The 16,402-nt window shown below is 39.6% G+C and overlaps 1 protein-coding gene across 4 annotated transcripts in view; it reads left to right on the forward strand.

Annotated features, from left to right (window-relative positions):
* SEC24D (SEC24 homolog D, COPII coat complex component) overlaps window positions 1-16,402 on the forward strand; it is a 55,623-nt gene that overhangs the window by 6,004 nt on the left and 33,217 nt on the right. For all 4 annotated transcript variants that reach the window (XM_057429910.1, XM_057429912.1, XM_057429911.1 and 1 more), the window contains 5 exons: window positions 420-568; window positions 2,257-2,529; window positions 4,036-4,157; window positions 7,575-7,686; window positions 9,028-9,155. In XM_057429910.1, the coding sequence (XP_057285893.1) occupies window positions 420-568; window positions 2,257-2,529; window positions 4,036-4,157; window positions 7,575-7,686; window positions 9,028-9,155 (784 nt within the window). The remainder of the gene's footprint in view (window positions 1-419; window positions 569-2,256; window positions 2,530-4,035; window positions 4,158-7,574; window positions 7,687-9,027; window positions 9,156-16,402) is intronic.

Consider the following 16,402-nt stretch of genomic DNA (forward strand, 5'->3'; position numbering starts at 1 on the left):
AAACAGTTTCTCACCTCATTTTCTTCTCTTCACAGATTTTTCTCCTAATCTTCTTACCCCTCCCTGGTAGGGAGTCCTCTTTTATAAGCATGGAAAAGGGATGGAATAGCACGATATGTTCAGAAGCTTGTGTTTCTTAATCTTCAAGCTTTCATGTAGTTAATTACCACTGTCTCTTTGCCATAGCATGCTTGCTCTTCTTTGTTTCTAACAAGTATGCAAATAAACATGTACATCTCATTTTTTTTTTTTAAACAAGTGTACAATTCTGTGTGCTTCATGACTATTTTAGTACAAGTTCTGAGCAGAATGTGAGCAAGCTCTCTTAAGGGTTTGGTTGTCCTAATTAGTTGTTTCAGCACCACCCTATGATTGGTTGATTTAATCTTTTGCATAACTGCAGTAATTTTTCCCCTTAGGTTTCAAGGCCCTCCACTTCCATGCAACTCAAGACTTTCTTATCCTCCCTACAGTCATCAGTCACAACCAGCCTACCCAAATACTACATCCACTTCATCTACAACACAACTTGCTAACAAGCTCAACAGTATGCAGATAAATAGCTACGGTAATCAGTTTTATGTGATTTGATTGACTTTTTCCTATCATCTTATTCTTTTTTTTGTCCCAGTGTAGTTCAGTTTTTAATCTAAGTTTATTTGCCTTTATTTTGAGGTTAAAACATCTCAAACCTAAGCCATGAGGTAAAGATGGGATCATGTGATTCTTCCATGTAAATCACTTCCCACTACTAACACACTGGTTATACCTGCTTTTCCTGAGTATTTCCTGATGAAATTTGCCATTTTATTTAAAAGGAGTGGAAATTATGGTGGTCAATATCTTTGTAGGATATGTGTGAAGGTGAACTTCTCAGTGCAGGCTGCGCTGATAGAAGTTTGCTGTCCCTACCCTGGCTTTATGAGTTGGTGACTTGACTAGAATGAAACCTGTATAACTACCGTGGTTTTGACCTTCTGTTTGTATGATTGCTTGTGAAAACTAAGATGTTCTTCACCTTAGATTATTTTATACTCTGATTCACCTTGATGTACTGAACTGCATTTCACAATTAACTCAAACCTTTTTATACAGGATGAAGTGTGGTGCGCCACCTCTAGAGCACTTCACATATGGCAATTCATATTATTTAGAGCAAACCACTTTTTTTTTTTCCTGCCTTCATTATATTGCCTTCAGCAATAACTATATAAAGTATAACATTCTTGCTCATCATGGAAGGCTGACATACCCTTCAGACCACTGAAGACAGATTCTTTACAACTTTGCTTCTGTGTTGGGTTTTGTTCTTCCGATTTTTCCTTAGCTGTAAGTCTGACTTGGTCTAACTTGACAGAGTGCTGAAACTCACAGCTTGTAAAGCTACTGGACCAGCAAGTACCTGAGCTTGTTTTGCATGTGATTAATTTTTTTTTTTTTTTCAGTTAACATGTCTGACGGGAGATGCATTTCAATATTTGTATATTAATACATTGGTCCTTTTGCTCCAAGCCTAATTTTAGTTATTGTTTTAGCTTTCTTGAAAATTATGTTTCTGTAGGCTTTAAGGGGGAAATATGACTAAAACATGTAGGTTTCGTAAAGTAATAAGTATTTATAGATTGTAACTCTCAAAACATCCCCTCCCTCTGTACTTTCAGGGTCCTCAATTCTAATTGGAATCTGGATCTTATAACCAACAAACTGTTCCTCACCAGTTGCACAAAATAATTCCCACGTTTCATTTTTAGCATCAAAACCAGAGATGGTTGTAAACAAGATAAAAAGAATGGATTTATCTTCCATCAAACATGTCATGTTGAAATGCAAGTGGCAGACTAATAAAAACATGCCACATAAGAGAAATTTATTATTTTATTAAGCAAAAAGAATGTTCTTTTGAATTATGAAATTAAATATTATTTCAAAAGCAAATTGTGATGTATGTGTATTCTGATCAAGAATTGCCAGAGGCTGGCTTCCTTCCTCTTTCCCCATACACCCCAGCTGCAGGGTTTTATTGAAAATAGAGCCAAAAGAAATAAAATTGAATGTCTGAATCAGTTCAAAGTTCAATTACGAGGTCAGATTTGTTATGTGAACAGGGATTCAGAATCCCCATAATGCAGCATTGTCAGTGTGGGATACAGTACTGCTTAGATGTTGTAAATGTACTAAGAAAAAACAGAACACCTTCCACATAGAGTTGGTGGTAGGTTTTTGGTTCTGACTCAGCTGACATGGTTTTTTGTTCAGGTCCTGGCACTACTCCAAGCCTTCTCATGTCTTCTGGGCATCCAGCATCTTTTCAGGGTCCACAACTATCACCTTCACCAGCCCAACAGCAAGTTGCTTTACCACCTGGATCACAGGTTCCTCCACCAGCAAATAATCTTAATGGCCTTTGTGCTCAACCATTGGTGCCTCCTATAGCCAGACAAGGTGGAATCCCTGGGCCTGTCTCCCCCAGTCCGTACTTGCAGCAGCTTTCAGCACAGTCTTCAGCACCTGGATATCATCCTCAGCAATGTAAGGAAGGATGCTTATGTAATTGAAAACAAAATATACATGCAGTGTGTAATTGTAACCGTTCATGGTTGATGTTCTGCTGAATTGGAAAAATGAAAATTTAGTAACCTTATTGTAGTATGGAAAGATTGAAATTGTCAGTCAGTACATTCAAGGCAGACCATGCTAAACCAAAAGTTTAGCACCCTGTTCAGACTGTAACAAGGAAAAGGAGATGAATTTGGACCAGGAACACAATTCTTTGGTTAAAGGCATAACATATTAAACAAAGGTGTTTTTCTTATACTTTGTAAAGATACAGGTTGCTCTCTTACAGTGGTCTGTCATAAGTAGCTTTGAAAAATGCCTTGCAGCAATTAAGAATTGTAACTGAATGCAGTTATTTCACCTAACATAGATAGGGAAAACAGTTATGTTGACAACTAAAAAGCCAGCTAACTACACCAGTTTGCATTGACTGATGTTAGGGGAGAGATTCTCACTAATGTAATGGTCGGCTTTGAGTAGCTGTAATAATCTCTACTAACTATCTTACTTGACATCTACCTGCAAACATTGGAACTGAAGTCTTACACTTGCCTTTAAAACACAGACTGTACATATGAGCTAAAGTGATCCTTATCTTTTACATGCTGAAAACACAAGGGAAGGAGAAGTTGCATTTAGCTGAGTGAGAATGAACTGTATAGCAAAATATGTTATTAAAAATTGATAATGCAACTTAAACACCTGGGTTGGGGCAATCCCAGGCACAGCTACAGGTTGGGTGGAGAAGAGATTCAGAGCAGCCCTGTGGATTAGGACTTGGGGGTGTTGGTTGATGAGAAACTTAACATGATCCAGCAGTGTGCACTCGCAGCCCAGAAAGCCAACCGTAACCTGGTCTGCATCAGAAGAAGCGTAACCAGCAGGTCAAATGAGGTGGTCCTACACCTCTACTCTGCTCTCACAAGACTTCACTTGGAGTATTTTGTGCAGTTCTGGTGTCCTCAACATAAAAAGGACATGGAACTGTTGGAGCAAGTCCAGAGGAGGCCACAGGGATGATCAGGGGCTGGAGTACCTCCTGTATGAAGACAGGCTGAGAAAGTTGGGGCTGTTCAGCCTGCAGAAGAGAAGGCTGTGTGAAGACCTCAGAACAGCCTTCCAGTATCTGAAGGGGGCCTACAAGGGTGCTGGGGAGGAACTCTTCATTAGGGACTGTAGTGATGGGATAAGGGATAACAGGTTAAAACTTAAACAGGGGAAGTTTAGGTTAGATATAAGGAAGAAGTTCTTTACTGTGAGGGTGGTGAGTCACTGGAATGGGTTGCCCAGGGAAGTTGTGAATGCTGCATCCCTGGTGGTGTTCAAGGCCAGGTTGGACAGAGCCTTGGGTGACGTGGTTTAGTGTGTGGTGTCCCTGCCCATGGCAGGGGGGTTGGAACTGGATGATCTTAAGGTCCTTTCCAACCCTAACTGTTCTATGATTCTATGATAAATGAGTTGTTGTTTGTAACTCTGCAGCAAACTATGGTCTTCAGATGGCAGGGTCTCAGCTGTCTTTTCCTGGTGCTTTTTCTGGGGGTCCAGCACAGCTCTCAGGCCCACAGCAGAAGAAGCTTGATCCTGACTCTATTCCCAGCCCAGTAAGTAAGGTGGCACAGTTGTTTTTATGAAGGTAGATTTCTGCTGCATTTAAGATAGAGGAATGACAATACTAATATTGTATTTGTTTTTGTTGGTGGGGTTTTGTTTGTTGTTTTTTGGGGGGGGTTGAGGTTTTTGGTGTTTTTGGGGTGTTTTTTTGTGTTTTGTTTTGTTTGGGTTTTTTTTGAACCTAAAATTGCACTTACATGGCTTCGTTCACAAAATGTGTTCTAATTTTTGCAAGTTCTTAATGATAATGCAGTTTTGTACTCTTTGCTGTCAGTTTTGGATGAATTAGTGCATAATGGTAGTTTTAGTCCTGAAGAGCCTTTGTACTTTATCTAACATGGGACATATTTAATAGGAATTGTCAAATAAATTCATAGTATGAATACCTACTAAGATGAGCAGTTCTGAAGGATTACTTGCATTCACTGCAACTATTCACCTTTCCCTTTCACTCTGGAAAGTCTGAAGCCTTAAACTTGTAACAGATATGTAAAGCAGGATTTGTGCAGAATAGAGGTACAAGAACTCAAAACTGAAATGGTGGGAAGTTCCATGCTCAAAAGGCTCTTCACTCTTTGATTTTGGGAGTTTTCCAGGCAACTAGAATCATTTGCCTTAGCATCCTTCTAGCTGTTGCAGCCTTGTAAAGATTTCAGTAGCTTCAAATATACTTAATGCTTAAGCTCCATATAGGTTGAAGAGGCTCCAGCTGTTGATGCACACCTGAAAATACTGGTGAGGCAGTGTCTCTTAGAATGGTGTTAGAGAAAACAAGGTTATGGTTGTGTCTGTCTATCTTAAATAAAGCAGTCTAAACTTCACTGAACAGCTGATTGAAATAGAAAGCACTGAACTCATGGGGAAAACACATTTTGATGCGCACACACACTAGTTCTGCCAGTCATCCAGACTGGTCAGAAAGGTCCTCAGCTGGGAGTCTTGAAGCAGTCTGTGTCCTGCAGCTTTGACCTAGAACTTTCTGCTTAGAGAAATGTATTAACCACCACACTGTAAGCTAGTCTGGGTGAAGGAATCTTCCACTTCTTGCTGAGGCAGCATTGCTGTACAGGAAAGAATACAAGTTCAAAAAAGATGAGGAAAAAGCATTTGTGTAAAATCCCTGACACTGTCTATAGGGAGCAGCTCTGCTTCCTTAAATTGTGGTATTCTTTTGTCCTTCTAGAAAAGATTTTTTGTTTCATCCAGTGATGGCTTTGATGTAAAATCCCCAAAATGTTGAGAAAGTTCGTGTTGATAATCACTTAGAGGTTAATATGACAACTGCAATGGCCTTCGTTAAAAGTAATTTTCAAGTTAAATGTAACTAAAAGCCATTGTATGAAAAAGCTGAAGTGAGTGTCTGTGTAATTAACAGGTCAGTCATTCCTAGCTGTTTCAGTATGGTATTTTTTTGCATAAGAAGGGTAATACAGTCTTGTCTAATCAAAAAAAAAAAGGTGGGGGGAAGAAGGAAGTCTGGCATGAAAGCATGGGCTGATGTCTTGTTTCAATTATGCATGTATAATAAACAGCCTTGACTATGACAGCAATGTTAAAATAGGTTAAAAGGTTTATGTAAGCAGAACAGAGAGGATCAAAATGACATGTTTAAAAGAAACATGATCTGGGTCAAGGTCTGTAAAGGGCATAAAGCTAATTCAGAATGAGTAACTAATATAACCATGTATATTTCTCTTGTTATATTTACATTATGTAATTACAATAGTGTTGCCAGATAAATTTTCTTCTTATCTGAGCCATTGTTGATTTATATTTTTTAATGTATGTTAGAGGTTGATACATGCTCTGAAAACATCTATGACAACTAGCATACTGGCTTTGTCAACAATTATTTCCAAGAACAATGATGTATTTAGGTCAGTTAACTGCATAATACCATGGTACATTGATCTGCTGCAGAGCTAATTCTGAAAATGGTTTGCTTTCTTCAGCCAGTGGACCTTTTTAGTTCAAAATGTTTTTCCTTCTAATGCAAGAATTAGCAATAAGTATACAAGGCAGGGAAAAGTAATCAAACAGAAGATATAACAAGCTCTGTAAGGAATGTATTGTATATTTAAATTGCAATACAAAAACTTCATTGGGGAAAAAAAAAAAAATTACAAACCCCTAATTGTTTCCAGTGTGTTAGGAAATACCTCTTTGACAATGATCAATAGATTCGATGCAACTAATTTTGTTTTTCTTCTCTGTTTGCTTTCCAACAGAGGCTTCTGAACTTCCTATTATTAGAAATTCATGTACAGTGTAAAGATACAATTCCATGGGAAACAGCAGCAGTGGCAAAGCCAGTTTCAGAAATTGCCTCATTTCTCTTGCCTCTTACAGCTGTTCAGCTATACTCTAAACCAGATTTCTGAAAAGACAGCTTCTTTGAGGGAAGAGGAAGAATAACGGTATCATCTCAGTGATCTGGTTTACAGTGTGTAACAAAATGCAACCTTACTGAACTTTAGTTATATCCTGAAAAGTATCAGACTTAAACAGGGTTAAGGACTGTGCAGAAAGGACGGGAAGAAGTGTACAGGAGAGGAATTTGTTCAGAAGTAAAGCCAGCTTCATAAGCATTTCATGGCATGGCATTGTATATTGCTATAAAGTAGGCTTCAACCAGAGTAAATATCTACATGATCAGAGCTGCCTCATTTTAATAAAAATTTCTGTGATTGCTCTCCTTTACTTTGTAAGAGGAAGCTCACAACAAGGTAGTCTTACCTAGAGAATGAAACCCCTGAGCTCCAGTGTTGAAATACTACGTGATGGCCAGCAACGCTTTTTTCAGGGGTTTAAATTGCTGCTTTCTAAATGACAGTCCTGAAATACAGCTCAGCTAGGAGGGTGATCTACAATATAGATTATTGTTTATTTCTTAACCACCCTGTGCATGGAACCTACTCAGGAGGAATGAGGGCTAGCCCCTCCCACCATTGCAATCTGATCAGTTACCTGTGCATTCATTTATGGAGAGCAGCAGCTGGCACAGCTATGGTCATACGAAAGATAACCTGGTATATGTAGCATCTGAGTAAGGTCAAGCAACTTTGCACTTCAGTTTGATCTGGGAAAATAGAAGGCTGTAATCAGTAAGAAAGACTTATTTACACCATCACTGTCCTCAGTTTGTTGCCAGCCTCTCTTGAAAAGGTTTGTCCTAGCATTCAGTATGCTTACTCTAAATAACTCATCTGTTAACTGTGTATGTCTTATCCATCCCAATGTATATTTTTATCCCTGAGTTCCAACAGGCAACTGCAGTTGTAAGTAAGTTATAAATATAACTCAGCTCAGCTGTGTGTATAGTTTTCTAGTTAAGTGTCTCAGAAGCCTGAATTGTGATTGCTTTGTAGCACTGTCCACTCACACTGTCCTTGCTTCTTATTCATCAGATTCAAGTAATTGAAAATGATAAGGCTTCTAGAGGAGGGCAGATCTATGCTACAAACACAAGAGGACAGGTTCCTCCTCTTGTCACCACAGACTGCATAATCCATGACCAAGGTAACTGTCCTTGTTACTCATTTGGGAATCTATCTAGGTGAAATCAAATTAATTTTGAAGAAAAAGAACCAACCAAACAAACCCACCTAAATTCTCAAATTTGTCATCTGAAAATAGCGCTACTTAGTCTAAATCAGACATGAAATGGGCAACTCCCTTTAAAGAAAAAGAGGTGGGGGAAGAGATCAGGGATGGGGAAGTGGGAGTTGGTTTCTTATGCCTTGGGTTAACAACTCCTCTGCCCTTCCGGACCTTTAAAATAATATGAATAGTTGAGACAAATTGTCTAAGTTAGAAGTTTTCAAGGTTTTAAACTTCCAGTTGAAAATACTTTCTGGATTCTTCTGAAATTTTAAAAGGTGGACACTAGAATAAGCAATGAGGCTAGCACTGTTACCTTTTAAGATGTGGATTATGGAAAATTCTATTCAGCATACAAGCTGTCTAGTTGACTTTTTTTTTCCTTTGGCCAATGTATCTGCCTTTGTCTCTGCCTAGAGCCTGGAAGTACAATATTCCATGTGCTGCTCCTGACAGCAGACTTGATATTTTAATACAGATTAAACTGATGATATCATTTAGTCCAACATTAATTTATCAGTGTTTAGATAAACTATATAAAATATGCAAACACATCAAGATATTTTTGGCATTATCTGGGAATGGGATAATGCAGTTTTGATGAACAAAGAAATAAATTCCTTTCAAGAAACTGAGCAGAGCTATAGCTTGATGGTTAAAAAAGAAGCATAAGGAAGCCGATTTCTGAAATGTTGCCTTTCTGTGCCTAGCACAGTTTCTCACAGAAGAAACTGAGCTAAGTGTGCTGCATAAATGATATAGTGATTTTAGCATACGGTATTTTGCAAGATAAATGAGCATAGTGATGTTAACACAGATACCCTATTTTCTGAATCAGAGCTAGCTCATTAGAGCAGTCTTAACAGTAGGTATCAGTCTGCAGCATTTGTTTATATACAGTGCTGACATTTCCACTGGGGTTTTCACCCCTGTTATTTTCTTTTAAGATCTTACATATGATTTGTTTCAAACTAATCTCTTTGGAGATTCTTATTGCAAATAATTGTGGATTTTTTTCTTGATATGTTTAAATGTCTGCTTTAAACTCAAACAGCAAGAAAAGATTTACCCACAGGGTGGGGCAACGGACTGACATATACATAAAGCAGAGAGATGGGTAGATGCTTGCATGGGAAAAAAAGAAAGGTGTACTTATGTACTTGTTTCTTTATGTTTTGGTTTTGATTCTTATGGTTTATGTTTGAGGCAGCCAAATTCCTTTTAACAGCCTTTCATTCTGCATGCTGTTGGGTGTTCTAGGCCATGCCAGCCCTCGTTACATCCGATGTACTACCTACTGCTTCCCATTGTCTTCAGATATGGCCAGACAGGCTTGTATTCCACTGGCGGCTGTCATCCAACCATTTGCTGTCGTTCCACCAAATGAGGTAAGGACTGACTGAATATTAGTCATATGTGGGTTTGTTTCCTAAATATTGCAGACGTGTTCTTTTCTGATTGCACTGGGAGTGAGGCTGGTTTACCTCTGTGAAGGAGTAAGACAGTGAAGAGATGTCAGAAGGCTACAAGATACACTTGGATCATGATAGAACTTAAAGGGATAAAAGTCTTTGTTTAGTAAAGGTACAAGAGTGATGACAGTGTAATCTGTAACATAGATTCCTGTTGTTCCCCCATATTCCTCTAGTTCATGCCAGCTTTGTGGGATGCCTGCTCTGCTGGAACTCCATAGGTACAGGCAAGGACATTAAAAGAGGATGACCAGAGACAGTATCGAGTTAATTTCAAGACATGGACGGTTACATTCAAACAATGACATTTTTCCGTTTAGTTTTTTATGTGTTCCTGTCTTCAAAAGCTCCTCATAAAATTCATGCAGAGAAAAGCCTAATTAAAAGTGCAAAGACTTCCAGCACTTGGTTTTGCAGTCTTTGATTTTTCTTCAACTTGTTTTAATATTTGTAAATTCCTAGGGTGTTTTTTTTTTAAATATGTTGAAAAAATAACAGATGCTGTTCTTTATCAGGATGGATAAATTCCAGTGCAACAGATCTCTGTAGTCTGAATTAAAGGTATTATTTTAGCAGGGTAGTATGTAGTTATCTTCTCTGTGATCCACAGGAAAATGTGGAAACTGTATTACTTACAGTTCTGCAGATATTGAGTCTCACCATTTGTCTGCTAGACAGCAATTTTGGGTTTCATTCCAGTCCTTGAGGGGAATGCACAAACTTGGCTTGTTGCCCTCCCTGCATTTTCTCCAAGGTAAAATTCCTGCGGTTGGTTTTCCACCTCTTCTTTACCAGCCAACCTTTACTACCCTTTTTCCCTCCTCCTGTGCCCAGGTAGCAGTTACTGATTCTGTTTCATGTTGGCTTTTCATTTGTGCATCTTTCAGTCTGCCTGTAGTCATTTATGTCCCCCATGCATGGCTTGCGTGTCTCCTGCATAGTGCTTCGATGGGGTGATCAATGCATTGTTAAAATTTCTTCTGCATACATAAATTAGCAGTATGTACCAAGGCTTGATCTTGGCCAAATTAAGGAGGCAAAGGTTGGCAAAGGGTTCGAGGTTGGCAAAGGATTTGAGGTTGGCAAAGATTTGTACTCAGTATCCCATCCCTCCTGAAGCGTTAGTGGGCTCAAGCTGTTGGAAGGGCCAGTGGAATTCATTAATCTGTGAAGAGCAGTGTGTTTTTCCCTAGCCTCTTTCTTGGAAGAGACTAAAAGTACTCGAAAAAATGTCTCTCAAAATTGACAAAAGTCCAGTGTGGAAAATTTTAGCCTGAACAATTATGGCTTGCTAAAGTTGTAAGAACTGAAGAGGTGGTGTTACAGTAGGAAGCACTAGGCAGTCTTAGTTGAGGCAGTTTTTCCAAAGCTTGCCTCTTCCCTTAGTCTTCACTGCTGATCCAAACTTGCTCTTAAGATCTTCTAATAAAAATGGTCTTCCATATGGGATTTATAACAACTTTAATTCTGAAAAGCCACTTAATTTGAAAGAACTGAGCTTTTTATAGTGGCAAAATACATTCAAGGTCTTATCTGTGTTTCTGAATTTCCTAGTATGGTGTATTCTGCCTTGAACTAGTGACTGCGAGACACAGAATGTTCTTTGTTTCAGAATATCTAATCTATTTTATCAGTTGTGCCTTTTGGCCTACAGGTGGTGCTTATCACATGTTATAGGGCTCAGTATGAAGTGAGTATAAAGTATAAATCTGTCTAATCTCTTTATCTCTTGATAAACAGCGTGTTGTACATAGTAACTTTTAAATAATGATGTTTTTCTTCTAGCCTTTCAGTGAATAGTTTCCCTTTTATTCATCTTTGTTGCAGCTTCAGCTGCAGATACGTTTCTAATATACTCAGTGTTAACACCCAGAGTATTTCAGTTCTGTTTCTTTTCAAAGAAGGAGGAAGAGAAGCAATGGCTAAAGGGTTTAGTGGACCGTGGATGTGAAATAGCCACAAATAGTTTGTGCAGCTGGTTATATGATTAGGAACAGTGGAGAAACTGACCTATCTCACTTGATCTGTAATAACTTAGCAAAGTATCCATAATCCATTATAGTGATATTACATGTCTTTCTGTGCTGATAAAGCCATATTTTAAAAGCTGTGGTCTATTGGAATCATTCAGGTGACTAATAGAATTATGGGTGTTCCATAAATACAGTTCTTACTTAACTGGTATTTTGTTTTGATCATCACTTACAGTGGAGGATGAATGTAAAATAGTATATGAAATATATTTGTATTTTTCAGTGGTCTGTTGCCATCAAATTCATGCCTGTCTGGGGTTTTTTGCTTGGGTTTTTTTTTTGAGTTTTTTTGTTTTGTTTCATTTTGTTTGTGTTTTGATTTTTTTCGCTATGCTATTACCCTATAAATTCTATTACATTTAGAAACAAAGGAAAAATTTTACCTTGCTCCCACTTCCAGATAATATGAGGATTTGATGCAGTCTTCAGATTGCTTGTTCTTCCTTTCTAGAAGCCAATCTTGAGTGTGGATTTTGATTCACTGAGAAGATTGTGTTTTGCACTGATGATGTATTATGTTCGTCCAGGTGACCTCAATGATATCAAGAGAACTGTGGATTGTATCTTCTCCTCACCATGCTTTGTTTGGCACTATGTAATCTGAACTACAGCAAAAAATTAGTAAAAAAACAATGAAATAGTGAAGGCTACTGACATTGGTAAAGTTAGATACATGTATGAGAGGGAGAGCACAATTGTACAGACCTTATTTTCCTTTAGTTGAATGCATTCACCATTTTGGTGGATGACTTTTAAATGGTGTTACATGTTGGTACCAGTTGGAGAGTTGTGCACTCTGATGAGTAAACTCTCTTAATGAGTTTACGCGTTGACCATCACAGCAAAGTGAGCTGTTCTTGGCAGCAGGAAGGAGTGCCCAAGAGAATCTTCATCTTAAAGCAACTGGATAGGAGGGAGTAGGAAAATGTCATTGGGGTTCTGGAGTTGTCAGACATGTGTGTAATGGAGATGATTTAGCAGTATTTTGTTCTGCCAATTAGATATTTATAATTTTTCTCTCCTTTTCAGGTTTTACTCTGTAGAATCAATAGTGTTTCAGCTGATAGAGCCTGGAACACTCCCTGAAGTTTTGGAATTAATTTCTGCAATGAATTTCAGGGTGAAAAAAAGAAATAAAAAAAAGCTTTTAATTGCATTCATACAAACAGTAATCAACTGGAAATTTTGCTTTAAGGATTTGATTGCTTTGACTAAGAATACAGGGAGATAACAGATAACAGATCCTAGGAGTTTTCAAATGAAAAGTTTAGATCCAGTGACTTAACAGTAGTTTTCTCAGAAATACTGCAAAATTGCAAAATAAGTAAAATAGAAAAATGAAAAATTCTAGAGAAACCATTTTCAAAATCTAAATAGTAAAACTGGCCACACTGAAGAAGAGTTCACAAAGAGTCTTCTGTAATGTTAAATCTCAAGTGAGAGTGAATTTTTGGGTCATAAGTAGAGACCATTCACTAGAGATCATTGTAGGGTTATATTTGATACCTCAAGAGCAGCTAAGTTAGCAGCTGTTGACATATAGGCCCTGAGCTTCAGAAGAGCAGAACAAGTGAAATCGATTTATTCAGAAAAGCCCTCAAGTTGAAAAGTTTAGAGGGGCAAAACCCACGGAGTGTGCACAGTAAGTCAAAACATTACTACAAAAAACCTACAGCCAATCTAGAAAATTACACTACAGTATAAGTTTTTTTAACTAGTGAACACTGATGGCTTGGCTTTGCGAGTGAAGATTTGGGAAAGGCTTTAACCACGTTTACTACAAACACGATGACCAAGGGCATGTGGGATATCCAAATCTGGTTGGAAAAGGGTGCTTAGGCAATCAGGGAGTGTCTGACCAGGACATCTCCTGAGTAATATTGAGTGACCCATGCGCTGGTCCACCCGCATGCAAGGTTGGATTTGCAGCTTCCCATGCACCTTGTCACCTGCCTTTTCGACCCTCACCTGTCCGTACAGACAAGTGAGAGTAAGCTCTTCCAGCCTGCACAGTGGATTGTTTTAGGTGAGGCGCAGCTGCACAGAACTGGCCCCACCTTTTACACCTGAGGTTTAACTGCCATGGCTTAGCTAGCTAGGACAGTGACAGCAAAGTCCACAGGTCATAGGTTTTGTAAGAGTGTCCTTCTGTTAGATGGAAGCCCTTACAAGTCTAGACAAGTTCCATCAGCCTGGGTTTGAAGATAGGAGTTTTCCTTCTCCTATGAGGAAGGCCTGTCTTCACCAGAGATTCAGGAAGGGCTTTAACCCACATATTCTGAGCAAGACTGTCGTTTCCTGGGTCAGTCTCGAGCGACTGCTATCGTGAGCCCACCGAGGCGCTGGCGGCGCTGCAGTATCGCTACGTCTATGCGGGATTCTGACTTAGAGGCGTTCAGTCATAAGCCCATAGATGGTAGCCTCGCGCCAGTGGCTCCTCAGCCAAGTGCATGCACCAGGGGTCTGAACCTGCAGTTCCTCTTGTACTGAGCAGGATTACTATTGCAACAACACATCATCAGTAGGGTAAAACTAACCTGTCTCACAACGGTCTAAACCCAGCTCGCAGTGGGTGAACAATCCAACACTTAACTAGAGAACATTACATGTATGCTATGTATCATTCAAAACAAAGGCTGTTATTCATGCCTTACCTCCCCTCCACCCAGTGTCTTAATAGCTCTAGATATTTCTGAATCCTATCTTTACAAAGTCCTTATTTATTATTTCTCAGAAATAACAGTTCATTTTCACTCTCCTGATTTGGATGATCTATAGAAAGCATTTATTTGTTATAGATTGAGAATACAGTATCATTGTTTGACAGAATTTATTTTTAGTCCACCAGTGCTTTAGCAACAGTCTATAAAAATAAAATAGCTCTCACAGTTATCATCATAGACCAAGCCCTACAAGAATTTGTTTTGGAGATTTATAAACGTTTCCAGAGCCCGAATAAGCCATGTGATCTTGATTTAACATTTAATCCTACTTGCTAAAAAAAAGTAGTTGAAAGTGTATTTCATGTTGTAAAAGGAAACGTAAACAGCTCCAAGTAATTATCTATAGTTTTAAATATTTAAATATCTGAATTATCTTCTTCTTTGCTCCTTAGGAGTTTTTTGTTGTCATTCTCTACCATGTTCTTTCCTATTTTATTTGATTTTTTTTTTTTCTTGACTGCAGAACAGGCCCTTGAGGTGCTTGCTGAAAAAGCCATCATTTTTATTTTACTCTTCGATTTCTGTGTTCTGTTTTGTTACTTATTCACAGGAGGTGTTTCCCCCATACTGCATGAGAGCTTAGCTAATTTAAGAGTTTTTGATGAGGGATTCTATCAAAATACTTTTTTCAAAAGGAGTATATTTTATCAACTATATCATGCTTATCTGCATTGCGGCTGACTCTTGACAGATTTCAGTAGATCTATATGTCATGACATGGCTCCACCAGAGCCCCATCAGTCTTCCTTACTATGAGGTCCACATGCAGCCTTCTCTTCTGAAGGCTCAACAAACCCAGTTTTTCAGCCTGGCTTCATATGTGAGGTGCTCCAGCCTGCTTATCCTCGTGGCCCTCCTCTGGACTTGCTCAGCAGCTCCATGTCTTTTTTATGTTGAGGACACCAGAAAGGCTCCAAGTGGGGTCTCACGAGAGCAGAGGAGAGGGGCAGGATCATGTCCTTCGACCTGCTGGTCATGCTTCTTTTGATGCAGCCCAGCACACAGGTGGTTTCTGGGCTGCATGCACACACTGAAGCTGGCTCATGTTCAGTTTCTCATCGGCCAACACCCCCAAGTCCTTCTTTGCAGGGCTGCTCTGAATCACTTCTAGTCCCAGCCTGTAGCTGTGCCTGGTATTGCCCCAACACAGGTGTAGGAGTTTTCACTTAGCTTTGTTGAACTTCATGAGGTTGGCATTGGCCACCTCTCAAGTGTGTTCTGGTCCCTCTGGATTCCATTCCTTCCCTCCAGCGTATCAACCATACCACATAGCTTATATTCGTCAGCAAACTTGCTGAGGGTGCACTCAATCCCCCTGTCCATGTCACTGATAAAGATGTCGAACAGGATGGGTCCCAACACCAACCCTTGGGGGATACCGCTTCTTGCCGGTCTCTGCTTGGACATTGAGCCATTGATTGCAACTCTCTGCATGCGGCCATCCAGCCAATTCTTTATCCACCGAGTGGTCCATCCATCAGATTTATGTCTCTCCAGTTTAGAGACATGGATGTCATGCAGGACAGTGTCAAACACTTTGCACAAGTCCTGGTAACACTGTCAGCTGTCTTGCCCCTATCCATCAGTTCTGCAGCCTGATCATAGCATGCCACCAAAGTGGTCAGGCATGATTTGGCTTTGGTGAAGCCATATTGGCTGTCACCAGCCACCTCGTTTTTCATGTGCACTAGCATGGTTTCCAGGAGAATCTGTTCCATGATCCTGCCAGGCACAGGGGTGAGACTGATTGGTCTGTAGTTCCCTCGATCTTCCATTTTCCCCTTTTTGAAAATGGGGTTACATTTCCCTTTTTCCAGTCTTCAGGAACTTCATCTGACTGCCACGATTTTTCAGATATGATAGACAGTGCCTAGCAACTTCATTTGCCATCTCCTTCAGGACCTGTGGATTTCATCAGGTCCTATGGACTTGTGCATGTTCAGGTTCCTAAGATGATGTCAAACCTCATCCTCTCCTGCAGCAGGCTTAAGGTCTTCATTCTCACAGTCCTTCCATCTGCCTTCCAAGACTTCGGTGGTGGGGCTAGAGCACTTGCTGGTGAAGACTGAGGCAAAGAAGTCATTGAGAACCTCGGCCCAAATCTCCAGCCTATCTAGGTCCCACTGAATGGCAGCAAAAGCCTTCAGGTATATCAGCCACTCCCCCCAGCTTCGTATTATTGGTAAACTTGCTGAGGGTACATTCTAGCCCTTCATCCAGGTCATTGATAAACAAGTTGAACAAGACTGGATCCAGTATCAGTCTCGGGGAAACACCACTGACTACAGGCCTCCAACGGGATCCTACTTCACTGATCACAGCCCTCTGAACTCTGCCATTCAGCTAGTTCTCAATCCACCCGTCCTGGATTCAGTTGTAACAGTTATTTTTCTTCTTCTTAGTTGCT

The sequence above is a fragment of the Pezoporus wallicus genome, unplaced genomic scaffold, assembly GCF_028554395.1.
Source record: "Pezoporus wallicus isolate ANWC-B61680 ecotype Strahan unplaced genomic scaffold, APGP_CSIRO_Pwel_v1 contig_5690, whole genome shotgun sequence".
Classification (NCBI taxonomy): Eukaryota; Metazoa; Chordata; class Aves; order Psittaciformes; family Psittacidae; genus Pezoporus; species Pezoporus wallicus.